Source organism: Siphateles boraxobius, unplaced genomic scaffold (assembly GCF_051911475.1).
Source record: "Siphateles boraxobius isolate OS27281-9 unplaced genomic scaffold, OSU_SipBor_1 89, whole genome shotgun sequence".
In the NCBI taxonomy this organism is placed as follows: domain Eukaryota; kingdom Metazoa; phylum Chordata; class Actinopteri; order Cypriniformes; family Leuciscidae; genus Siphateles; species Siphateles boraxobius.
In genome coordinates this window covers 2,173,267-2,199,763 of record NW_027509218.1, presented here as the reverse complement: position 1 = coordinate 2,199,763, position 26,497 = coordinate 2,173,267, and the positions used below count along the sequence as shown (strand labels likewise).

Below are 26,497 nucleotides of genomic sequence, written 5' to 3'. Positions count from 1 at the left end.
ATATGGTCGTTGTGGACGTCTCATTTTGGTCCCCTATGGGTGCAGACTGTAACGCCATGCGACGTCTTTTTTGTCGTCTAATGATCGTCCTGTACAAACGACCAGAGGACCTCTGTGTAAGGGCTAATTGTACTCCAAATGTGGTCATTGTGGACGTCACATTTTGATACCTTAAAGGTGAAGACTGTGACGCCAAACGACGTCTTATTTAGTCGTCCAACAAACGTCCTGTATTAACGTCCAATGCATGGATGGCCAATGAAACTGATTGTGATTCAGACATTGAAAAAAACAAAGCACCTGGACATTACACAAAATCCATACTGTATGTACTAACGTACCTGTCAAGGGCTTTGTGGACTCAGTCCTTGGTGGTCTTTCCACCAACTTTTGATATTTGCAGCACCTGTTAGAATAACTTCATTAGTCAGTAAGGTTGACTGGCCCTCCCCAAAATAAACTAACAATGAGTGAGTGCATTGTATTGTATAAAGCTATCTTTTACTTCCATAATTATACAACTACCAAAGCATCCTAGGCCTCCGTATCATGGAGACATTCCTCTTCACGGTCAAAGTCCTCCATAGTCTCCATCTTTTCGATGTTTACTGGTGAACTGGCAGGTTGGCTTTGCTTTAAGCAAGTTTTTATGTCAGCGAGTAAGTCTAGGACTTTTTTCTGGTACACTGAAATCAATAAACACAAATGAAGATCACAATCAGTCATCTCCAAAGTTATGGGAACAGCAAGGCAAATTTCTTTCTTTTTGGTGTACATTGAAGACATTTGGGTTTAAGATAAAAATACGAATGTGAGACTAAAGATCAGAATGCCAGCTTTCAATTCCTGGTATTTACAGTACATCTAAAAATGTTTAACAACTTATATCACCCCTTGTATGGGATCATGTGACTGACAGGTGGTTCTCGTTGCCCACATGTTTACTTTTAGGTTGATTGTTAGAACATTAAATAGTGCTGCATTACTACTGTTTATTTTAGCCTTGAGTTTTACCTATACAGTTTGCATTTTTATGACCAACATTATGTTTTGTGATGTTAGTGGGTCACTGGCATAAAACAGTTGCAAGCAAGGGTTTGCAAACATTCTGTTATGTTATTGTTATGTTATCATATTTTAGTTTTTTTTATGACAAAGGCAGTGGCAGACCACAAAAAACACGGAATTAGTCAGTTTAAAGTATTGCCATACAGAGAACCAAGCCATAGTGGCCTTGGAATGTGGGATTTTTAAAGTGCAATCACAGCCAGATCATTGGGCAACCAACGACGGCCAAAATAAAACCCCAGCAAATGTACAAGACATGTAGCGGAATGATGTTAGCTGCTACTTGTTAATCTTCGGTGCCGTGCGAAAGTTGTTCCCTTTCAAGGGAACTCGAGCTGCGTTGAGACGCGGTGGGAACGCTCTGCGTGATTGCGTCGTGAAGCACGTGTATAATCAGTCCAATGGAAGAGCGAGACGTCATAGGCGGTGACGTCATAGACCAGGAAGCTATAAAGCACACCAGAAAACAGACCGCGACAGCTTCTGTTGCCTTCAGCAAGCGATCTGTGTATTCTGTCCTTGTCATATTTATTGTTGTCTGTCAAGTTGCAATATATATATATTATGGCAAAAGAGAGCAAGCAGCTTTTGTGTGTTCCCTGCCCACGTTATATCACGGGTGGGGACACACACATCAGCTTTTTGTTACTATTTGGGAGTGGAGCATGCCACAGTCAGTTCTCGAGGGGGCTGACTGTGAGCATTGCGAGAAACGGTCCGTGAGGACGCTCCGCTCCCGCCGGGCGTTCTTCGAGGAGGACGGTTCGGTTCGCGCTCCCCGCGCGGGTCCCGCTGTTGCCGATGCACGGCGGCGACTCGCATTTTGGGGTTCGCAAACGGATCTGACAGCGGGGGTTGGGACGGGCTCTGCCCTATCTCAGCTTTCACCTGCCAGATCCAGTGCTGGCGATTTCCAGTTCCGAGGAATTGGTATCGTTAGTGTTTTGTTTAGAAAAAGAGAACAAAACAAATAAAGATATTAAGAAAAGGCAGATGTTTGAGTTTTCAATAAATTAATAAATAAGTCAGCTCATAACTCTGTTGAATAAAGAGGAGCTTTAAAAGGAGGTTTATCTAGTGTTGTTGCTAGTTAAATATTTTCTGGCCAGCTGAACTTTATGAGAGTGAAAATAAGGAGTTTATTAGATTAAATAAATCTAAAAACAGAAAAACTCTGTATCTCAGCCTCCTCGTCGGGGACTGCCGTTTTTCCCTATCTCCACACCACACTGAGGTGTCAAGATCGTGGAATAAGTCGGTTTCTATTTTATGTGTTTAATGCCCTACGTCTAACTATAGTAATGCTATGGGTATTAAGTATCATGGTATGACAGTGCCTCGGGTTAAAGAGACGCTTGCTAGCTTTCTCTCTCCCGAGTCGGCGTCATAATTTTAACCCCGACGTTACCCACCGGCCATCTAAATAAAAAAATTTTTAGGCAATGCTGGTGGGTAAATTATAAAGACATGGATGAATGTGAGGTTGTCAGCACTGACGCTATTCGAGAATTGCGTCGTGCAAAAACAGATAAACTATACTGGGGAGGGACGGTTTCGAGAAATCGTTTCTCCTCTGCGTCCTCTGGGTGGCGACTCTCTGACGAGGGTCGCACACGGCCAGTTCGGTTGTTTTCCTGCTGGTGGCCACGGACTGATATATATATATATATATATATATATATATATATATATATATACGTTTTTCTGATTTAAAAGTAAAGAAAAATAAGATAAAATTATGTCTGTTCTTCTGGATGCTCCGTTTTCAAGAAACTAAGAATAAACCGTTCAGCGGCGTTCCAGAGGTTTCTTCCTCACCAATCTATGTTCCTGAGACTGCTGGGCGGAGCAGTCTCAGTCTACTAAGCTCCTCGCAGCACAGCGAGCATCGCCATTTGGGCTCCTCCACAATCAAAGGGGACTTGGGTGGCGGTAGCAGTCTAGCCAGTTAGAGATATGCAAGATCTGAGGACTATTTTATCTCTAAAAAAGCTTGGACAATAGGAAGCCCTGATGCCGAGGCTATCAGGCTTCTAAAGGGTGGTCCCCTCCGGGGTAGGGATGGTTTTTGAGAAAATCGTTTTTCCTCGGCGCCCTCTGGGGTGCGACTCTCTGAGGAGGGTCGCAGCGCTGCCAGTTCGGTTTTCCTGCCGGTTCGCCGTTCAGGACACCAAGGTGTCAGTGTCCCCAAACGATCCTCCGAGGGGGGTCGTAGAGCAGTCAGTTCGGTTTCCCTGCCGGTTCGCCGTTTCAGGGTGCCGAGGTGCCTGCTTTTTCCAATGATCCTCCGAGGAGGGTCATTGGAACTAAGTTATTTAAAGGGAGGCAAGATCTGAGGACTGTCATCTCTAATAAAGCTTCTGAGGGCTCCTCCGGGGCAGGGACGGTTTTGAGAAATCGTTTCTCCTCGGCGCCCTCTGGGGTGCGACTCTCTGAGGAGGGTCGCAGCGCTGCCAGTTCGGTTGTTCCCTGCCGGTTCGCCGTTCAGGGCACCGAGGTGTCAGCGTCCCCATACGATCCTCCGAGGAGGGTCGTAGAACGGTCAGTTCGGTTGTTCCCTGCTGGTTCGCCGCTTCAGGGCACCGTACTGACTGTTCAACCAAATCCAGAGGCCAGTCTTGAGAGACTGGTTCCCCTAGTAGAATTTCTGGCAGCGTGGAAACTACTGCCACATATTTCTCGGTGGGTCCTGCACACTATAGAAAAGGGTTCAGAATTCGGTTCTTGTCCGCCCAGATTTCTAGGGGTCCTCCCCACTGTGGTGGACCCCGAGCAGGCTTTGGTTATGGAGCAGGAAGTACTGACACTTCTGCAAAAGGAGCTGTAGAAGGGGTTCCTCCTCCCGGCAGACAGTCAGGGTTTTACTGCCATTACTTCATTGTTCCGAAAGAGGATGAGGGGTTGCGTCCTACTCTAGACCTGCGTCAATTAAACAGCATATTATGCTTACGCTAAATATGATTGTGTCACAGATTCAGTCCGAGGACTGGTTTGTCACAATAGAGTTAAAGGACGCTTACTTATCTATCCATCCTCATCACAGGAGGTTCCTGAGGTTTGCTTTCAGGGGCGAAGCATACCAGTATCGGGTTCTTCCATTCGGCCTAGGTTATCACCCCACACCTTTTACAATATGCGTGGATGCAGCTCTGGCTCCTCTGAGATTCCAGGGCATTCGCGTATTAAATTATATCGACAATTGGTTGATTTTTAGCTCAGTCCGAGCTTTTGGCAGTTCAACATCGAGATGTCGTTCTGTCCCACATAAGGAGGTTGGGGTTGCGGCTCAACACCAAAAAGAGTGTACTCCTCCCAGCTTGAGGACCACTTTCTAGGTGTATTATGGGATTCGACAACAATGCAAGCACGTCTGTCTCCTGCACGTATTTCTGCGATTCTCACAGCCGTAAAGAATGTAAAACTAGGTCAGTCACTCACTGCAAACAGTCTCTGAGACTGTTGGGGCTCATGGTAGTTGCGTCTAACGTAGTTACTTTTGGCCTTCTGTACATGAGACCCCTGCAGTGGTGGCTCGGGACCAAGGGGTTTTCTCCGAGGGGAAATCCGTTTTTCGTATGATCAAGGTCACGCGGCTATGCCTTCGTGCCTCGGTCATGTGGAAGAAACCTTGGTTCCTCGCCCAGGGCCCAGTGCTGGGTGCTTCTTGTCGACGCGTCACGCTATCGACGGATGCTTCCCTCACAGGATGGGGGGCGGTCATGAGTGGCCGCTCGGTGAACGGTCTTTGGCTGGGGCTCATGGCAGTTGCGTCCAACGTAGTTACTTTTGGCCTTCTGTACATGAGACCCCGGCAGTGGTGGCTCGGGACCAAGGGGTTTTCTCCGAGGGGAAATCCGTTTTCGCATGATCAAGGTCACGCGGCTATGCCTTCGTGCCTCGGTCATGTGGAAGAACCTTGGTTCCTCGCCCAGGCCCAGTGTTGGGGGCTTCTTGTCGACGCATAATGCTATCGACGGATGTTTCCCTCACAAGTCGGGGGCAATCATGAGTGGTTGGTCGGCGAAGGGTCCGGACAACACACTGATGGTCTCGTATATCAGAGCAGATATCCTGTTGAGGCAGGGGCTGTGGCCCGGGGAATGGAGACTTCACCCCGAGGTGGTGGAGCTTCTTAGGGAGAACTTCGGTCAAACTACAAGTCGACCTTTCGCATCGCTTGTACAATGCATTGCCCTTGTGTTTCTCCCTCACGCATCCAGCTCCGCTTGGACTGGATGTAATGTAATAGGTGTGGTTGCCACTATACCTATACGCTTTTCCCGATATCTTTGCTCCTGGGAGCTCTGGAGTTGTGGATACTGTGGGCTCGGCCTCTGAGGGGGCCCAGCTCATAGATTCAGGTTTCTCGACCGAGGTCGTGGAGACCATACTCCAGTCTAGAGCTCCCTCCACGAGAAGACTAATATGCTGTTCTCTGCCTGGTGCAGAGAACGCCTTCTGAATCTCGTTTCTGCCCTTTTTGGTACAGTACTTGATTTCTGTAATGAATGTTTCTTTGCTGGGCTATCTCTGAGGAGAGATCCCTAATTTCGTCTTCTCAGTGGTACATGAGGCTGAGGCCTGCACGTACTTGGATTTGCACCTGGTTGGTGGTAGTATTTCTTCACCCCAGATCGGGTTGTATTTCTAGGTCCCTACTAAATGTGCGGTCATTTGTGCTCCAGGCCTTCTGTCCTCCACCTTTAATACCCCAGATCAGGAAAATCTTAAATCTGTTATGCCCTGTCCGGGCTTTGGATGCTTCGGTCCACAGAGCTGCTCAGTGGCGTTTATCAGAACAATTATTTGTCTGCTTCGGGTAACCTAAGATAGGTTGCCCTGCATCTAAACAGATAATGAGCAAGTGGGTAGTTGAGGCTATCTCACTTGCTTATGAAGCGGCCGGACAGCGTTCACCTGTGGCTGTTCAGGCCCATTCTACTAGGAGTATGGCTGCCTCTAGGCTTTAATTTCGGGTGTTTCCCTTCAGGATATTTGTAATGCGGCAGGCTGGTCCTCACCTCATACATTTGTCAGATTTTATGACCTACACCTCTCCACTCCCGGGGCTAGGTTGCTTGCTTCTAGTGTGCGCAAGGACTTCACACAGAACGGGCATTTGTCTTATGGCGTAGTGGGTATGGGGTTCCCACCGCGTCTCAACGCAGCTCGAGTTCCCTTGAAAGGGAACGTCTCAGGTTACGTATGTAACCCTGGTTCCCTGAGAGGGAACGAGACGCTGCGTTCTCCCGCCATACTTCCTGCATGCCCTGATCGACTTGCTTCAGGCTTTTTCAGAAGCTGTCGCGGTCTGTTTTCTGGTGTGCTTTATAGCTTCCTGGTCTATGACGTCACCGCCTATGACGTCTCGCTCTTCCATTGGACTGATTATACACGTGCTTCACGACGCAATCACGCAGAGCGTTCCCACCGCGTCTCAACGCAGCGTCTCGTTCCCTCTCAGGGAACCAGGGTTACATACGTAACCTGAGACGTTTTCAAAAGTAGGCTAACTATGGCCAATGTTTAGCTAATGCTAGCTAGTGGAGATTCACTCCCTCCCCCACCACAGGTTTAAGTAGGCTAGTTTAAGACAATAACACTAAAACAGCTAAAATTAGTAAAGCATAATTTAACATAAACTTCACTAAGGTGACCGAACCTACCTTGAAAACAAGGATTTTTCAGATTTAGGCCTATCTCTTGCTTGAAGTTGCTGTCGTTCACTTTTCCTGTGGTGTTTCCTGTGTAGCTACCATACTGCAGGCGGGACTTCCTGTTTCATGTATATATATGCGGACCAATTCCGGACGTCATCACGACGTGCAAACAACTTTTGCTTTAGACCTAGGCTACTAATGAATCATGTTGAAAAACAATGTTATTATTTAACATTAAAAAATGCATTCACGAAGCTAAGCATGTCAATGAATAATGCCTCAGTCAATCAAACATTTCCCTACATTCATTGTTCATGTCAATTTCCTGCACCTGTCTTAGACGTCCACATGACGTCTAGTCTGCACCTTCAGGGAACCAAAATCTGACTTCCAAACATGACGTAGAAAATACCTCATTTGGAGGTAACTTTGCAAACCTAGATCATGTCAATTTCCTGCACCTGTCTTAGACGTCCACATGGCGTCACAGTCTGCACCTTCAGGGAACCAAAATCTGACTTCCAAACATGACGTAGAAAATACCTCATTTGTAGGTAACTTTCCAAACCGAGATCATGTCAATTTCCTGCACCTGTCTTAGACGTCCACATGGTGTCACAGTCTGCACCTTCAGGGAACCAAAATCTGACTTCCAAACATGACGTAGAAAATACCTCATTTGGAGGTAATTTTGCAAACCTAGATCATGTCAATTTCCTGCACCTGTCTTAGACGTCCACATAACATCCATAAAATTACCTATTCCGGCGTTCAAATATTGAACATTATATTGACGTCCAGGTGGGGTCATAGTTAGATGTCCAAATAGCGGACCTAGATTGCACCTTGCATAAAGGTCAAAAATTGATCTTGGACCGACTGACGCAATATAGACATGATCTGCTTGTCCAATAGACGTCTGATGTTTAGTGGGGGTTGTTGAAACCACATATGTAAATTTTACTCCTCCCAAAAAATGCTAAAAAATAAACATGTGAGAGTGTGTTATAGGCTATATGTAATGTTATAGCCATATATGACGGCGCTACTGCAACACGCATTACCGCAGATGAGAAGCTGAGCATCTATTCATCAAGCCAACGACCAAACTATCACAAATCAAAGTGAAAGCAAGTCGCAGACGCTTAACACACAATCATCATCATTAAAATTAAAGAAATGAAATGTTCTTACCAGTGCTGTTGCCGCTCTCTCTTGTGAGAGAAAACCCGGTGAGCAGACAACACACAAGAGAAAACCTGATGATGAAACCAAAAAGGAAGAAGAGACAAAGAAAAACAAAAGACTTTTGAAAAGTGGAAGTCAGGTCGAGAATGGCTGGTATATGATCCAGCCAACAAAATAATGTATTGCTCTGATTGTAGGGCATACGGCGGTGAAAAGGTAAAGGGGGCATCTTTTGTGGTTGGGACAAGCAATTTTAAAGTCGAAACCATAAGGACCACGAATTGTCCATTGGTCATATCGGAAGCATTTCGACTAAATGGGTGAAGGCAGCTGGTTCGCTACAAGACAGTGTGGCGGTGAAATCTCTGCTCCTTATGAAGTTGGCCGAGTTTGAGAAGATGGGGATGCTGTTTCGCAACATACACGCTATAGGAAAGGAAGGATAGCCCTTCACGGACTACGTGTGGATGTGCGAGTAAGTATTGTGCATGTTAATTAATTTGTTGGAAAGCTAGGTTAGTCATGATGACTCATAATGTTATTCATTTTGTGTTTAGGGTCGATGAGAAAAAAGGTCTGAAAGTTGGAAGTACATATAGGAACTCTAACAGCGCTAAGGAGTTCATGTTTTACATTGCTGAGGCTGAAAGAATAAAATTGAGAGAAGCTCTAGCCACCACAAAGTTCCTATCAGTAATGAGTGACAGTTCGACAGACAGTGCAGTGATGGAAGAGGAGCTGGTGGATGTCAGGTGGGCAACATCAGGGAAGATGGAGGTGCGTTTTGTTGGTATCCAATCGGTGGACAAACCAGATGCTAGCCACATCGCTGAGGCCATATCCTCAATAATGGAGACCGTGTCAGGGAGCGAAGATGAGACAGGACAGTGGCTACAAAACTGGTAGCATGTGGGACAGACGGCGCTACTGTCATGACAGGGGTCAAGAAAGGTGTAGTTAGCCAGCTGCGTGGAGACAGAGTGGAGATTCTGGGCATACACCCCATGTCCCATCGGCTGGAGTTGTCCTACTCAGATGCCGTGTCCCATAACAAGCTGACAAGGAAAGTTAATGACCTGCTGAGCGGCCTGTATACGTTCTATCACAAGAGTTGTGTGAACAGGGCAAACTTAAGGGGGACCTTTGAGGAGATTGGCATGAGGCATCTGATACCGACAAGGATAGGAGGAACCCGGTGAGTTTCACATTTCCTGCGAGCCCTTGAAAACTTTTTGAAAGGCTACAAGGGATTTGTGCACCACCTAGAGCAGGTATAGTAGGCTAGTACAGGTAGGAAAAAGACATTTATGATGGCAATATTTCCCAAATGTAGAAATATATCAGGGCCTGGAAACAGTACAAGAGAAGTGTGTTAGTTTAATGTAGTTGAAGTGTGTATTCATTCATTTTAATAACTACTCGATAATTTAAAATGTTATTTTATACTAATTACATTCTATACATTTATCATGTCAGGCACAGTCACCTGGAGGTGGTTTCTCCATATTTTGAAGGATGGGGCGGTCATCAAATTCTCCTGCTTCCTTCGTGACTTGCTGGCTCAGCTCAGCAGCCTGTCCCTAACCATGCAGCATTCCTCAGTGACTTTGGCCGAAGTCCATGACTGCCTGACCTCCACCATGGCTTTAATGCTCAAATACAAATCCAGGTACAACCACCAAATAGACTGTATTTATTATTAAATGTACATATTTAATATTATAAATTAAAATTAATCATATCAATATATCATTATAAGAAGTCACTCAAAGTAGTGTGTGTGTGTGTGTGTGTGTGTGTGTGTGTGTGTGTGTGTGTGTGTCTCTTATAATTTGTAGACCTGGGCCTTGGATGAAGACAGTGCTGGGTACAAACCAGTATTAGGGTGTCAGCCTAAAACCATGTGACGAACACTCCCTGAATCAGTCCAAAGACCACCTCATAGACCTGCTGGCAAAGACAATGGACAACAGGTTTGGAGATGTGAGCCATGGGATCCTGCGTGCCATGCGCATTACCAACTGCTGATATTGGCCAGAGGCAGACAGAAATGTTGGCGAGCTGTGAGCGTTTTTGTATGCAAAGTCACCAGACTAATCAAAACATTAAGTTACTGATTTTATATAATTTTGTCTAACAGATCTTCTATTCCTTATATCTCTATTATTTTAGATTTTGGGGATTCTGATGTGCAGGACCTCATCACGCACTTTGAACCTGTGCTGCTGAGAGCTGGGGTAAAGGTGGAAGAAGTCCTGGACCAGTGGACTGTTCTTAAGTCAAAGTTGGACCAGGACCCCAGTGTTCTAAAAAACATCTCATGGCGTGAGGTCAATCAACAGCTTGGCCAGGACTGCCCGGACATACTGCATGTGGCTGACCTCATCCTTTGCATCCCTGCTTCAACAGCTGATTGTGAGTGGGGATATAGTGCCATGAAGCTGGTCAAAAGTGACTTTCGGGCCAGTCTTAAGAATCAGACCTTGTCAGACCTGCTGACTGTACAGCTGTCCTCTGTTTCCATCACAGACTTTGATCCAGTCCCAGCCATCAAGTTGTGGCATGTGGGAAGTCTCTGGTCTCAAGGGCCAGCTTTCATGGAACCCAGAGACCAGCAGAGAAAGGATGAATCTGATGATAAAAGCTGTGAGGACATTTCATCATCGGATTTTCATCTCTTCAGCGAAGCTCACGCATTGCTGGATCCAGAGTGAGAAGCCACGCCATCGAGAACAAGCCTTCTGTGGGACGAGCCTTGAACCTTAAGTTGCTGGCCTTCACCTCGCCGCCTTCAGTCGCCGTACCTGCTACGCTTTCCGGCGTCAATATCCTTTTACTCTGCTGAGAGTGTGTGTTCGCCGTCGGGACTCACACTCTCTCTCTTTATCTAAAAGAGCAGCGTCTTTTTAAAGATGCTTCGTTCCTGTGGCTCGTGCCGAGCCGCACTCAGCGACGGGGACTTTCATTTCATCTGCTTTTCCCGCCTGGGTACGGATCATGCAGCTCTTGTGCTCGCTGATGGCGGCTGCCATCATTGTGAGCTATTGCCATGGTGACTCTGAGGACTCGCCTGGCATTTTTTCTCAGAGTCTGCACTCCCGCCCGCTGTAGTGCCACGGCGAAAAGCGCCGTACTCAGCGGGTCCCCGAGCCTTCTCCAGCCCGTGAAAGCTCGCCGGTTCGCCCGCCAGCTTCACCGGACCAATCTCCATTTCTCAAACATTTCTCAGCTCCTCTTAATTTGAGCGGCTGAAAATGTCAATATTGCAGCAATGAGCCTGTTGAAGTCTGTTTAGAGAGAACGTTGTCGTCTTAGCGGCCCCTAATTTAATAACTAATGATCCTTTAGACGGAAGTGAATCAATCAAAACTAACTTTAGCTGGTGTAGCAATGTTCAGGGAAGAAGGAGGCGGGAACCGGCGAACATTGAAATAAACTTTATTAAAATAAAACAAACCAAACTAAAATACAGACCTGTTCTCGATCATCAACGTCGTCGCTCCTCCTGTATACTCACGAGCCTGTGCCTACTCCCCCCCGGCCGCGGCGATCCCTGGGGGGTATGGACCGACAAGCCGAGGGAAACGGAGACGGAAGCATGAGGAGCGACAGATCGAGAGAGGGGAGAGAAGAAAAAAAATTTTGTCCGGTTCCCACAACGCGCTGCCATCTGGTCCCCCACCAGCTGGGCGATCTCCTCCGCGGTGCCTGGCGGTGACGCTGGGTGGCCCTCGGTGGATGGCCCGACGCTCCTCCGCCGCCCGGTGGACGGCGTAGGCTCCTCGGGTGCCTTGGGCAGACGGCAGGAGTCCCCCGCTCCCTGCTCCTCCCCTTCGCTGGTGGACGGCAGCAGGCTCCGGCCCACGGCGAGCGGCGGCGACTCCTTCTCTCCCTCCCGGATGGCAGCCGCCCCTCCAATACCCAGGCGGTCGGCAGCGAGCTCGACCGTCCCACCGGCAACTCACTCCAGCGCACCGCCTCGAGCGTCCATGGCCGTGAGTCCCCCGCTCCCTGCTCCACCCCTCGTTCGGCGGATGGCAGCAGGCTCCGGCCCACGGAGAGCGGCGGCGACTCGCGCACCATGCTCGATGGCACCGCGGATTCCCCACAGGGGAATTCCCCACACATTCCTCCCTCTTCCCGGGTTTCAGCACCAGTGTAGCAATGTTCAGGGAAGAAGGAGGCAGGAACTGGCGAACATTCAAATAAACTTTATTAAAATAAAACCAAACAAACTAAAATACCGCCAGCAGCCCCTCACGGACGACTACTGGCTTACCCAAAATAAACATAACGGCCAGCAGCCCCTCGCGGACGACTGCTGGCTAAAATAAAACACAAATACAAAACTCAACTAAAATACAGGCCTGTTCCTCTCTCGATCATCAACGTCGTCGCTCCTCCTTTATGCTTCCGCTCCTCCGTGAGAGATGCGTGAAAGGTGTGCTTCACAGGTGTTGCTCATAAGCAATCGCACCACCGGCCTCGCGCCGTTCTCTCACGTCCATCGGCCGTCCTTTTCGCCACAGCTGGAAAATTGAAATTTAATTGAAAATCATTTTTCAAGAATGACGGGGACCTCTGACGGGGATCCAGATGGGGACTTTGGCGCCTTCACCGGGTACGTGGTTTAGCTGAGGAGTTCCACCATACCGGTACATTATGCCCTCAGAGAGTTCAGGGTCACTGAGGCAACCGCGGAGAATGTGCACTCTCTGTATGCGCCAAGTCTTCAGCATGGATGGCTTGAAGAGTGGTACATTGTTGGGGTCCATGGCCTGGTGCAGATGCTTCAGGACTTTCTCCACTCTGTCCAGCAACTCTGTGGGTTGTGGTATTTTGGTCCTGAAGTGCTCCCGTATGTGCTGTTTTGTGGGATTGGCTGGATGGATACCATAGAACCTATAGGCATCCTGGAGCCTCTTTAGATCCTCCTGATCCACCACAGAGAAGGCTGTGGAGAGGAGCTGGCAGAAAGTGCTGAACAGAGGGTGATTCTCAGAGGTGCACTCCCGTGAAAAACGCCTCAGGCAGTGGAACAAGTCCAGCTTCACCACAATGTTGTGATTGAAATGTGACCGTGAGGCACAGGTGTTCTCCAGCGGTCCAGAGGTCGCCCCAGCAACAATGGAAGGGGTAGTCTTCCAGGCATCCCAGTGTAGATGTTCACCAGGGATGCAGTCTGGGATCTTAAATGGAGCACAGCAATCCCTAAATGCAAGGCACAAAGATGTAGATCAATTTAGATTTTTTTTTTAAAGAAACTGAATTTGTTTTTAGTAGTGCTGTCAAAATATAAATAATTTTTACTGTTTGTCATACATTTTAATCAAAGAAAAAAACAAAAAGTAAATCACTCACTGCTCTTGACTGAATAATGTTTGTAGCTTTAGAGGATTAATTAATTATTATGAAGGATTAATGTATATTTAATTTATAATTTATGCAGTGAAGGCTGTGAAGTTTTTGATAGTTTTTTGACTTTATTCAATTTCTGCATATATCCTACCTGATTTACCTACCTAAACATCATAAAGCACTGTTTACAAGGTTAGATGAATCATAAACTATGAAAACAATAACTTTTTGTGCTTTTTGACAGGGCAAATAAAAATCTGACCTGGTCTGACTGGGCCAATGGAAAAGAAATTAATATATATTGAAAGTGTATTGAAGGCACAGGTAAATGTGTCATTTAATATAATGGGTTTATGTGAAGATTGTTTTAAGTTCACTTAAATTAGAAGTTGTTATATTATTTAAATCCTTATAATAATAGTTTAAAGTTATAGCTTTCAATTATACTGTATTGCTGAATGCATATAGTTACAGTTTTTTTTCAATCTTACACTAAATTTCTTGTTTGGGATTGGGAACTGTATGTCCACATGTACAGTAATGTTCACATTCAAAAGCATTCCAGTAAAAAGCAAATCAGTTTTTTACAATTTACTGTTTACCAGCCTCTCTTAGTGAAAGACCGTGGTTGATTACATGGTCAATGATAGTGGCACGAATTTCATCACGAATTTCATCACTGACTGCTGTTCTTGCAACCCTTGGAATGCCACCACCACGCGTTCTTACACCTCTACCTTGCCCTGTCCTTGGGCCTGCTCTTCTCCCTGGCCCTGCTCCTCTCACTGCATTTCTCACTGCACCTGCACCTCTCACTGCACCTGCATCTCTCACTGCACCTGCATCTCTCACTGCAACTCTCACTGCACCTGCACCTCTCACTGCACCTCTCACTGCATCTCTCACTGCACCTCTCACTGCACCTCTCACTGCATCTCTCACTGCACCTCTCACTGCATCTCTCACTGCACCTCTCACTGCATCTCTCACTGCACCTCTCACTGCACCTCTCACTGCATCTCTCACTGCATCTCTCACTGCACCTCTCACTGCATCTCTCACTGCACCTCTCACTGCATCTCTCACTGCACCTTTCACTGCATCTCTCGCTGCATCTCTCACTGCATCTCCCACTGCACCTCTCACTGCATCTCTCACTGCACCTCTCACTGCACCTCTCACTGCATCTCTCACTGCACCTCTCACTGCACCTCTCACTGCATCTCTCAATGGGCCTGCTCTTCTCCCTGGGCCCCTTGCTCTTACTCTTCCTCATCCAGACATTACAGTGTTTGTCTTTTTCTGTTTCTGTTTCCAAAAACATCACTCCTCAAAGTCCTCCTTTTACTGTATAAGTGCCAATGTAATAGAAAAAAATAACCCCTGCCACTGAGTCTAAGCCAGACTGGAATCAGCTATGGTTGGCCCAATTTACCCAACATAAATTAGCTGTGTGTCAATTATTCAATTGTTTGTTTATTATCAGCTGAGATATAATGTTTTTGAACTGATATCATTGCAGAAGCAGAGGTTTTTATACTGTATCTAAGGTTTGGAATATTGTTTTTGCTATTGTGGGATAGTATGTGTTAACATTTGTAAATACTACAAAAACAATCCATAATTTTGTTGGGAGGTATTGTCTGTTAAGAAAATGTAAGCATTGCGGAAATGTGTTCACTGACTGCATATTGTGTGAAAACGACATGAAGTGTGTGAATGGTATGGCTACAAAAGACCGATGCTGTGCTAAGTGTGTTTAGAGTTTTGAAAAGGTGACAACTGGTTGGACAAGAAATAATCAATTTCATCAAGACATCAGTAGCGGTATTGGTGCATTTCATAAAAAGATGTCAATAAACAACTATTTAAAATATAAACGACTGTCTCTATGTAGTTATTAATCGCAATTAATTACAGAAAAAATGTGTGACTAATTTGTTTGTTTTTATCGACTGACAGCACTAGTTATTAGACATGACATTGGCTGTTTGAATGGCAGTGGTGAGCGAAAAGATGGCTGTTCTCACCTGTCCATCCAGTGGAAGCCTGCCTTTTCCACTCCAGCATCGCTGTACCTCTTGGCCATTCCCTGGTACATCGGCTCCAAGGACCTCTCAGTTTCAGACTGAACCATCACCCAGGAAACAATCAGCCAGTTCTCATTCATGATGGCATAACTGGACATGACACCAGATGCCAGCGTTACTTTTCTTGCAACTTTCCTGGTGTGGTCTGACCTGAGGACCTGCCCAAAAGTGCCCTGCAGTAGTTTGGTCATGGCTGGCTCTTGACGTCTGAACTCATCTAGTAGGCAGTCGGTCAGGTAGAAGCTGGACACAGAGACTCCATGCCAGCCATCTTGGTCGCCATAAAGCCCGAAAGCACGTGGTGTGTTCTCCTTCCTCAGAAACTGCCCAATGGTCCTCTGTCCATGTATGCCGGCCTCAGCATCCCTGACGCTTTCTATGGCATGCAGGTATGCCAGGTGAGCTCGCTCATACTTGAGGTGCATGAGCTCATTCACCTGGTTTGCCATATCGGTTGGTGACTTGCCACTGCGCCTCAGCTCATCCATCACAGACTTGCAAATGGCTTTCTTGTAGGTCAGGAATGCGGGCAGAAGGTTGGTAAACCGCTTGGGCAGCTTCTCAAGCCATCGTGGATTGTCAGCAAACCAGTTCCTCCGACAGGCCTTGCAGCAGAGACGTGAGGACAAGATGTAATACTGGCCACTGGTGCCAACTATCACTCGGGGCCTGCCCACACCTGCAGAGACCACCTGTGGATGAGGACATCCATGCAGACATGGCAGGAGGTAATTGTTCCTCAACCTGACCATGATGTGACTCTCTGGCTTCCAGATGAAAAAAGGGTGGAGCTGGAAGAAGTTGGGAGATGGGAGCGCAGCCACAGTACCGACAAGCTCAGGTTGTGGAGGAAGACGCCACAGTGAAATTGTGTTCCCTGGGTTACGTACTGAACGAGACCCAGGCCACAGCCCGAGATCCTGAAGCTCTATCCTCATCCACAGCTTCTGGTGTTGAGAACAGCTCCAGTTGCTCATGTCGTGGTCATGCCCAGGCAGGAGAACAGGAACAGGAATGGGTGGCTGAGCTGAGGGAACTAGGATTTAAAAAGAAAAATGGATAGGACAAAAATAATGTGCTGCACTGATTATTATTATAGATTGCATAATGGGAAAAACAAAATGATTAAAGCAGAGTTAAGACAACATCTTATTGTCAGGAGTTCACAACATGGAGGGGTTGTTTACATGCTGTTCATTCTTACCATCATTACCACTGTCCTCAAAGGCAAGCGCTTTGCGTGCAGAGGTGCCAGCAGCACTTGTGCGGGGTCCTAAAAAGAAGTGCAGTCTTTATGTTTTGCATTTGTACCGGCTATTAGCATCGTGATGTGATGAACTAATTGTGGTTGTGTTTGTGAAAATGATACAGAGTTAGGTCTGCTACGGATTTAGTTAAGTCAAGTCACCTTCATTTATACAGCGCTTTAAACAACATGGACTGTTTCAAAGCAGCTTTACAGTGATAATAGGAAATTAAAGTAACAGAGATTGTTTTGGTTTTACAGCAGCTCTAGAATAAAGTTATTGTACAGCTAAGGTTAGTTTTGATTGATTCACTTCCGTCGCAACGATTATTAGTTATTAACTTAGGGGCCGCTAACACGAAAACCTTTAATGCGATCCGGCCGCTCATTTGCATAAAACAGTGCCTGGTGGCTCTGAGAATTTTAGCGCTTCCACGTAGCCACATGACTCGGGATTATCCCGACAACGTTTCATCAGTACAGAGATAAAGAGAAGGAAGGCAGATCCTGGGCAGATCTGCACATTTAGCAGATGTTTAATTGAGTATCAGTCCTAAACTAAAATGGAAACATACCTAGAGTTGACTCAGGCATCTCTGCTGTTGTCTCCTTTACTAGGAACTCCAGCTCTGCTGGAAGGGGCACAGGTGTTTTCCTCTTAAGGCCTGGAGAGGCTGGAGCTACATGTACGTAAATATACCAATTATTATTTTTATGTAACCAAAATTAACTCAACATTTGACTACATGAACCTGATTACAGTGTTTGTACCATCAACTGGTGATGCTTGCAGTTCAGCAGTTGTATCAGGATTTGGTTTGGACAGTGCCTCAGATAAAACTATAACAGACAATATCATCAGTCATTTCAGAATTCACAATATATGCAAGTGTTGGTGTTAGTACCCAACGCTACTTTATTTGTTTTTAATACATCATGAATGGAAAACAAAAAGTGCATATTTACCCTCCTTGCGGTTGGAATCAGTTCATCATGGTAGGATCAATTCATAGTCCTTAGGACAGTTAGTATAACGGCAGCATTCAACCATATTGTTAAAGGAACATGGCCAGAACATGGCCAGAACACAAACAATATAACCAGTTAAGTGAAGGTTCAGTTTTGGAGGTCATTTCATTATGTAAAAGAATTGTACTCCAGCCCTGAAACCTTTTATTTAAACACCTTTCTTTGCTCCTGATGACACTCTGGGTTTGACAGCTGCAGCTACTGGCACAGCAACTGGTTACACACAAACACAGAGAAATAAATGTGGAAGACAGCAGATACAAAATAGACCATAGATCATCATTAATTCTGACATTTGGTCAGTGTAATAACAGTGTACTTACAGCTCTGCACTTGTAGCTTAGAAGGTGAGATGCCCAACATCGCCCTCTCCAGCTCTTCATCGTCATCCATCACTGTGGCACAGACAATCATTTGTTTTCCAAATTTAGGATGAATTATACACATTTTTCACATGTATATTTAAACATGGATGTATAGAGGAAATAATAATAAATCTGGTCATACATGAATAGTAATTTTAATCTAAAAAAATTTGAACAAAAATGTTAATAGGATAACCTACCAAGGGGTTTAGCTGGGGCCCTTGAGGCATGCTCAGCAGATGTCGAAGCAGTGGCAGATTCCTGCCTCTTCCGCAGGTACTGCTGCAACTTGCACATGCGTGTCCCTGGGACGCAGCTCTTCCCCAAGATGAAGTCTGCATAGCCATCAGCTCTGCCCTCCCATATCTCCTTCCAGGTGCTCTTGGCCCGGGAACCAAAGCCAACCAGCTGGTCATCTTCCGATAAGGCTGCCGCAACACCCACTCCACTGGCCTCATAGGCGAGAAGAGACTGAATCTCTCCAAAACTAAGAGCATAATTAACAAATGACTGTAGGCTGTCCTTGCCATGCCCCTCAGACATACAGATGCCTGATGCCTCCTCCTTCCGGAGGTTCTTGATGAGATACATAGTGTACCCAACATCATTCTGTAAAAGCCACCTGAAAGACTTCCCTTTATATTTCCCAAACTGCAGGATATAGTCTCCCAACACCTCCGTCTTGTCTGAGGCATCCCCTCCTCTCTGACGGACCAAAGCCAGAGCATTCTGCCGCACAAGGTCCTCCCTCATGGCCACAGACTTGTCCCGCTGAGTGGGGTCGTCCTTAATCTGCCTAGCTTCATTAGACGGCTCCTGGAGGAGAAATCCGAGTGGTCCCTTGCGGAACACAACACAGATTCTCCCTGGGAAGAACATAATTTTCTTCTGCATCTTGATCTACCTTGAAAGAATAAGATAATTTTAGGTTTAATTTACACATTTCTCAATTCTTAGGTCACTTTTGCAAAACTCTTCACACAGTGAGCACAACAGAAATCTATGTGGGCTCAACTGTGGACCATTTATCATTGTGCTGGCACGAAATGCATTCAATGACTACATATTTCAAATTACATTAATTTTTTTCTCACTTCGACGTAATAACATAATACAAAACTGAATAAGACAGAAGTATGCTACATTTCTACAGTAATATTGTAATGAAAATATATTTTGAGTCTAAAAAATTTGTTTTTGTCTACTACCAAAGCAATTAGATGAATCTGAACACCTACACAACCGTTAGTCTTTCAATTTAATTACTATCCATTCAAAAGGGAAAACTTAAGGATAATTTTGTACTGTAATGTAAACATCAATAAAATAAACTGCAGTGAATTACACATTACACATTAAAGACTATTTTTGTTTTGTAAAGAAATTGTAAAAAAGAAAACATTGTATAATGCTCCTGATGTTAGTGTGTTTTCTTTGGTCTGTGTTTTATGATTGACAAATTGTGTTTGTTGGTTCAAAAACTTTACTAGTGTTCTGTAAGAATGAGCTGATTTGAGATATAGGCTAAAGTGTTTTGATGGATATAGTGCATTTTGAATGTGAAATTAATTGCTGTGCATGTGCCTAGATGAAAGTTGGTTTGGAGAACTGTGTAGAGTTTTGAAAAAATTACAAATATTTAGAAATGGATCACACAAGGTTTGATCAAGGTTTGATTCAATCTTTGTTCTCTAAACTTCAGTCACATACTGTAGTTCAAAAGGTCAAGAAGACAATACTTTTTCATAAATTAAAAACATTTTTAATGATTTTAATGTTTTTAATAGCATAAAAAAATAATGGTTCAGTCTGAGATTGTATTGATAACTTGGTAGTCAAGATTTTGGTTAGTGCAATGTATAGTATAATTAATCAGACAATAGGCCTATCTGTAGGCGAGTTATCAACACATTAAATGTATGCTATTTAACGTCACAATGTGAAAACCATTCACATAAATCTAAAAAACTATCATGTTCATTCATTATTTAGCTCGTATTCACCCCACCATCTAAAACGAGCGATGCTGAGCTAACTCATCAACATAACCTTATCAGAAACGGACTGACAAGATTACTTATTTAACGTCATGACATGAAAACTATACACATGAATAATTAAAACGATCATGTTAATTAATTATTCGGCGCTTCATTTCATAACACGTCATCTCTTATCATGCAACCGATGCTAGCTAATGTACCAATGACTAAATTTACCCTTTGGTTTTAAATGAATCTCAAAAAACATATCTTACCTTTGATAGATGAAAAATCAGTGTGAAGAATGATGGTAGTGAGTCGATGTCTCCGCAGAAGTTTGTCCAGAATAAAAGTTTGCAAAAACGCTCTGTAAAAACTCGGAACAGCGCCAAAAGGGCGTAGCGGCCAAAGGTATATTACATCCGTAGTGTTTTAGCACTACCATTGAAAATGAATGGGAAACTGTTTGGGGCCGTTTAGCTGAACAATCCACGGCCGCCCGAGACCCGTGTTCGATCCCAGCTCTCGCAGCAGGTAAAATTTTGTCTCGCCGTGGCCAGACTTCCAACGAAACTTTTCGCTCGTTCAGTTCCAGGAAATGCGACTGTTCCAGTGTATTTTGCAGTAAACAAGCCGGTACCATGGCACGCTTACCTGCACACAAATGCCGTTTCCACGGTGACCCAGAAAAATCATATAAGCAGTGTATTTTCTGGTATTCCGGCCACAGCCGATGGTGTTATGAGTGTAATAAAAATGCCCACAGCCCAGTTTTCATTTCTACACACAAACACAGCCTGCCACAGTGCAGGGCTCGCACAAATGAGATCGACTCATTTCAACTGTGCATTAAATGTAGTGAATGTGCCCAGATTTACGGCGACCCAGATAAATCCCAAAAAGAGTGTATTTTCTGGTATTCTGGCCACGGCCGACGGTGTTATGAGTGTTGTAAGAATGCCCACGTCTCAGTGCCCATTCCCACACACAGACACAGCCCGCCACAGTACAGGGCTAGCACGAATAAAATCGACTCATGTCGATTGTGCATTAAATGTAGTGAATGTGCCCACGACACAGTGCCCACAAACACTACACGATGCATGTCCCACGGTTTCTGTAAAAACGAAACCAGCACACATTCAGTCAGCTCAGGCCGACTGTGTTCTCAGTGCAGTGAGTGTGCCCGCTGTCCCCGCCCACATTCCCTCACAGACATGCTAGACCCCATGGGGTTTGTCCCGCTCGCCTTCTCTCCACAAACTGTCATAGAGAAGTCGAGCGCGGCCAGGCTGACCGCTGTGATCAGCGCGCCCCCCGCCTCGTACACTGCAAACACAGTGTTTATTCTCAGCACACCGGAGCTCTCCGGCCACCAATATGCCGCGGCCAGAGCCCAGATTTCATTCTACCTCTAGCTATTCATGCAGATGCGTGGGCAAAGCTTCCTGGGGTATCAGAATGGGTGCTGAACACTATAAAAAGAGGCTATTGGCTGCAGTTCGCTCGACGTCCCCGCTGTTACACGGCGCGAGTCGAAACTATGGTAAAAAATCGAAGTAACTCATCTACTTCGAGCAGAGATAGCGAAACTACTGAGCAAAGGGGCCATAGAACCTTTATCTCAGAGCGAAGGGGATCTATACAGCAGATATTTTCTAGTACCGGAAAAAGACGGGGGTCTCAGACCCATTCTAGATCTGCGACAGATGAACAGAGATAGGTGCTACGCCCTATAGGCTATGGCAGCGCCCTATACGGCAGCGGCTACTCCAGCTCCCAGTAATGATGTGCGTTTTATGTAAAATGTGTCGTCTGAGTCGTCCCAGTGTTGTATGAGAAAAGTCTACAGCAGAAGCCTACTACTTGGACTACGAAATTCGAGCTTTTTGAACGATCTTTCCGATGTTGTGTTTTTTCTGGAACACGGAGCGCTCGACGAGCTAGGCATTTTGCACCAGCAGGACTCGGAAGCCTTCAAAGCAGCGGACCCCCAAACCCCCCACCCCTCCCGGAAGCGGCAAATGTTGGAGGCGACACAAGCAGCGGGAGAGACCTAGCATGAGTCGCAAGCAGTGTGCTAGACCCAGAAATCGAGGCAGTCGAGCGGGCATTAGCGCAAGGCTAAAAGCCAAACCCAGCAGACCTGCACTTCCTTCAATTCTACTTTCCAACGTTCATTCGCTGGAAAACAAAATGGACTACCTAAAATTAGATTTAATTACACATAGCCTGGTGAAAGATTGCAGCGCCATCGTCCTCACCGAGACATGGCTTAACCACATTGTTCCAGACAACGCCATTCAGGTGGATGGTCTAACAATATTCAGGGCAGACAGAAGCTACGCACTCACTGGTAAGCTGCGAGGTGGGGGAGAAGCATTTTTCATCAAAAACAATTGGTGCACTAATGTTAAAGTCATTTCAAGACACTGTTCCGAGGACATAGAATTTCTAACAGTCAAATGCTGTCCAGTATACTTGCCAAGAGAATTTTCAGCTGTGACCATTACAGCCGTGTACATACCACCCAGTGCGAATACAAAAGACGCACTTTCTACATTGTATCAATCTGTGAGCTCAATGCAGGACTCAAACCCGGATTCTGCCTGTATAATCGCGGGTGACTTCAATCAGGCCAATTTGAAGACAGTACACCCACACTTTCATAAATATGTGGACTTTCCAACCAGGGGAGAAAATATTCTGGAACAGGTCTATTCTAACATCAAACAGGCATACAGAGCTGTTCCACACCCCCATCTGGGAAACTCTGACCATCTTTCTGTTATGCTAATGCCATCTTACAGGCCACTGCTGGGGAGGAACAAACCGTCTGTGAACTGGATTAGAACTTGGCCAGAGGGGGCTACCTCAGCGCTCCAAGACTGTTTTGACTGCACAGACTGGACTATTTTTAGGAAGGCTGCCACTTCCAACCAGCATGTCAATATAACTGAATACACTGAGTCTGTGACAGGATATATATCCAAATGTATGGAAGTTGTGACCATCATAAAACACATTACTTCAAGGGCAAACAACAAACCATGGTTTACCTGGGAGGTATGTGAGCTCCTAAAAGCACGGAATGCGGCTTTCAGGTCTGGAGACAAAGAGGCCCTAAGAACTGCAAGGGCCAACTTGAACAGAGGCCTGCGAGCAGCAAAGCATGCCTATGGACAAAAAATCCAGTCACACTTTACTGATACAAAAGATCCTAGAAGAGCAAGGCAAGGCATCCAGTCAGTAACGGACTACAGGCCTACACCCTTACCGTGCGAGGACAGCACAGACTTCCTAAACTTACTCAATTCATTTTTCAGTCGTTTTGAGGAAAACAATAACACCACTCCGACAAAATCTCTACACTGTTTGGACAATGCAACTCTTCAACTCGACCCTACCAACGTGCGGAGGACTCTTCAAAAGGTGAATCCCAGGAAGGCTGCTGGTCCCGATAATATACATGGGCATGTGCTTAGAGACTGTGCTAACTCACTTACAGATGTTCTCACAGATATCTTTAACATCTCTCTGAGCAAAGCCATCATACCAGAATGCTTCAAAGCCAAAGCTACCGCTACCAAAGAAATCACCAGTCACAACACTGAACGACTACCGGCCTATAGCACTCACGTCTATAATGATGAAGTGCTTTGAAAGGCTGGTTAAGGCTCACATAACATCCAGCCTGCCTGCCACATTTGACCCTTTCCAGTTTGCATACCGTCCCAAGCGCTCCACTGATGATGCCATAGTAACAGCACTTCATCTCAGTCTGGCTCATCTGGAGAACAAAAACTGCTGTGTGCGGATGCAGTTCATTGACTTTAGCTCTGCCTTCAATACAGTTATCCCACAACACTTGGTGAACAAACTCAGTGCTGTAGGCATCAGCACCCCACTTTGCAACTGGTTACTAGACTTTCTAACCAACAGACCACAGACAGTAGGAGTTGGCAAAAACTCTTCGCAGACCACCATCATGAACACTGGGGTCCCTCAAGGATGTGTGTTGAGTCCACTGCTGTTTACTCTGATGACTTATGACTGTTGTGCCAGATACAACTCAAACCACATCATCAAGTTTGCAGATGACACAACAATGGTACTGGTACTGGTACTAATGTAAGGGTACTTTTAAAAAGAATACTTTATAAGAAATTTATGGGAAAAGACAATTTTCTTTTCAAGATGTTTACAACTCTAACTTTGAACAAATTCTGTAGGGTGGCCCATATAGCCTATTTGAACAGGATTTGTCTCCAGGAACGACTATGTACTAAAAATGTGCTTTTGACTTTATACGCCCGTATAAATATAACTAATTATTATTCATAACGGATTATTATCAATAATTAATAGTTTAATTATTTTCAGAATTTACTGTAGCAGAATCAATAGTATGATCATTTTATCAGTTCATCCACTGAACGGAAAGCACAAACAACTATTAATTCTAGGAAATATAATATCTTCCTGGCCAAGAAAGACTAATTCCCAGCTAACAGCTAAATTAAGAAATAATTCAAGGGTAAAAGCATAGGTAGCTAAGATCGCAGTTCAAGACAATAAATTCGTAAGCACATGACACAAGTAATGCTTCTCTTTTCAAATACAAACAATACTTTATTGATTATAAGACTAACACATAAAACTAATATCTAACACACACACACACACACACACACACACACACACACACATTCATACGAGTTGCAGAAAGAAAGAGAGTGAGGAAGAATGAGTTTTAGGAGTCAGATGGTGAGATCCCAAGTTTCTATATTCACTCAAAAGACATGACCTGAATGAACCATCAATCATCGATTTAACCCTTCTATCGTTTCTTAGGCATGTTATTCAATTTTATATTAATGCACCAGTTCAGTTAAGAGTCTGAAGGCTACTTGCTTGTCTTCGGTTTGCTTTGGGGATTCCCTTTTGTCGGTATAAAGGGGTTTCCCGGGTCCGTTGCTTGGCTGGCGGTCTCCTCGTGCCTGCTAGATCTTGGGCAGCCAATCACGTGGTGTGTTGGCAGATGGATGAAAGTCTTTGAAGTTGGTAGCGCGTTGCAGTCGAAACGTTTAAACGAAACTTTGCGGCAAAACTTAACTTAGAACCGAGACTTTTAACGGAAAAGAAAACAAAGGAAAGGAATGGAAAGTGAGGCGAGTTAGATGGCTTGGATGAAGCTGTTTTAAACCCTGATCTTGATTTGGGTCATTTGTCTCTATGCGTCTACATGGTTACTATAACCATCGTCTGCTCCACCCGACTTGTTCTGCCGAGACTTTTTTCAAGAGAGAGCACGAGGGAGAGAGAGAAGAGAAGAGAGAGCAGAGAGACTTCTGTGTTCGGGTCTAAGATTTTAAACTCAAAGTTTGTCCAACCTCCAGGATGAGTTCTGGCCAATTAGACACTGGCTTAATTTAGGAGGTGGCTCTATTTTCAGAAAGAATCAGAATCAGAATCAGAAAGAGCTTTATTGCCAAGTGTGCTTGCACACACAAGGAATTTTCCTTGGCACTGAGGCTTCCAGTGCACATATACAAATACAGATACAACAAGTAATAGTAATACAAATAGTAATACAAATTCTACAAATAAAATTATAAAAAATATGAAAATACTATAAAAATATATGGTCACAGTTGGGTTTTGTCAGAATAAACATTTACAGATAATGAAGATATTTACAGTATTTTGTATAGTATGAATAAATATAAATATAAATATCACCTGAATTTTTAAGATATTGCGCTAAACAATGGGAGTATTGCACTAACAGGCATATGCCTTGGGAGATATGTTAACTGTTCAGAAGGGAGATGGCCTGTGGGAAGAAACTGTTCCTGTGCCGAGATGTTCTAGTGGCCAGTGATCTGAGTCGCCGTCTTGACGGTAACAGTTCAAACAGGTGGTGTCCAGGGTGAGTGGAGTCTGTGATGATTTTACCTGCTCTCTTCCTCACTCTGGAAGAGTACAGGTCCTGGAGGTTTAGCAGGGGGGCACCAATAATCCTCTCCGCAGTCCGGACTGTCCGTTGTAGTCTCCTGATGTCTGATTTGGTAGCTGAACCAAACCAGACAGTGATGGAAGTGCATAAAACAGACTCAATAACGGCTGAGTAGAACTGAATCAGTAGCTCCTGTGGCAAGTTGAACTTCCTCAGCTGGCGAAGGAAGTACAGTCTCTGCTGGGCCTTTTTCACAGTGGAGTCAATGTGATTGTCCCACTTCAGGTCCTGAGAGATGATAGTGCCCAGGAACCTGAATGACTCCACTGCTTCCACAGTGCTGTTCATGATGGTGAGTGGGGGGAGTGCTGGGCTGTTCCTCCTGAAGTCCACGATCATCTCCACTGTTTTGAGCGTGTTCAGCTCAAGGTTGTTATAACTGCACCAGACAGCCAGCTGTTCAACCTTCAGTCTGTAAGCAGACTCGTCACCGTTTTGGATGAGACCGATGACAGTGGTGTCGTCTGCAAATTTCAGGAGCTTGATAGTGGG

General features: G+C 45.1%; 3 protein-coding genes and 1 long non-coding RNA gene across 4 annotated transcripts; 1 reads left to right on the top strand and 3 right to left on the bottom strand.

Moving 5' to 3' along the window:
• Window positions 1-281: 281 nt before the first annotated feature.
• Window positions 282-7,439, bottom strand: LOC143731951 (uncharacterized). Its single transcript, XR_013201016.1, has 3 exons — window positions 6,735-7,439; window positions 526-686; window positions 282-406 (listed from the first exon to the last, which is right to left on the bottom strand). It is a non-coding gene; the product is annotated as an uncharacterized LOC143731951 (long non-coding RNA).
• Window positions 7,440-9,488: 2,049 nt separating this feature from the next.
• LOC143731957 (zinc finger protein 862-like) lies at window positions 9,489-10,630 on the top strand. Its single transcript, XM_077222571.1, has 3 exons — window positions 9,489-9,585; window positions 9,755-9,979; window positions 10,089-10,630. The coding sequence occupies exons 2-3, from the start codon at window positions 9,907-9,909 to the stop codon at window positions 10,628-10,630; spliced, it is 615 nt and encodes a 204-aa protein (XP_077078686.1). The 5' UTR covers window positions 9,489-9,585; window positions 9,755-9,906.
• A 1,848-nt stretch (window positions 10,631-12,478) lies between these two features.
• Window positions 12,479-17,469, bottom strand: LOC143731956 (uncharacterized). The gene is made up of 4 exons (XM_077222570.1): window positions 17,382-17,469; window positions 17,186-17,290; window positions 15,305-16,400; window positions 12,479-13,127 (listed from the first exon to the last, which is right to left on the bottom strand). Exons 1-4 carry the CDS (start codon window positions 17,467-17,469, stop codon window positions 12,479-12,481), a joined length of 1,938 nt encoding a protein of 645 aa, XP_077078685.1.
• Window positions 17,470-17,559: 90 nt separating this feature from the next.
• On the bottom strand, window positions 17,560-18,898 carry LOC143731955 (uncharacterized). The gene is made up of 3 exons (XM_077222568.1): window positions 18,205-18,898; window positions 17,963-18,034; window positions 17,560-17,852 (listed from the first exon to the last, which is right to left on the bottom strand). The coding sequence occupies exons 1-3, from the start codon at window positions 18,896-18,898 to the stop codon at window positions 17,788-17,790; spliced, it is 831 nt and encodes a 276-aa protein (XP_077078683.1). The 3' UTR covers window positions 17,560-17,787.
• Between the last annotated feature and the right edge of the window lie 7,599 nt (window positions 18,899-26,497).

Bases quoted from the DNA above. Each gene is read 5' to 3' on its own strand.
- LOC143731955 (XM_077222568.1), bottom strand. From the start codon at position 18,898: ATGCAGAAGAAAATTATGTTCTTCCCAGGGAGAATCTGTGTTGTGTTC. The intron at 18,035-18,204 runs GTAGGTTATCCT...TCTGTGCCACAG, and splicing joins GGCCCCAGCTAAACCCCTTG to TGATGGATGACGATGAAGAG. The intron at 17,853-17,962 runs GTAAGTACACTG...GTGTGTAACCAG, and splicing joins TAAGCTACAAGTGCAGAGCT to TTGCTGTGCCAGTAGCTGCA.
- LOC143731957 (XM_077222571.1), top strand. From the start codon at position 9,907: ATGGGATCCTGCGTGCCATGCGCATTACCAACTGCTGATATTGGCCAG. The intron at 9,980-10,088 runs GTGAGCGTTTTT...CTATTATTTTAG, and splicing joins GACAGAAATGTTGGCGAGCT to ATTTTGGGGATTCTGATGTG.
- LOC143731956 (XM_077222570.1), bottom strand. From the start codon at position 17,469: ATGATATTGTCTGTTATAGTTTTATCTGAGGCACTGTCCAAACCAAAT. The intron at 16,401-17,185 runs GTATGTTTCCAT...TTTAAATCCTAG, and splicing joins GATGCCTGAGTCAACTCTAG to TTCCCTCAGCTCAGCCACCC. The intron at 13,128-15,304 runs GTGAGAACAGCC...CCTTGCATTTAG, and splicing joins GGCTTCCACTGGATGGACAG to GGATTGCTGTGCTCCATTTA.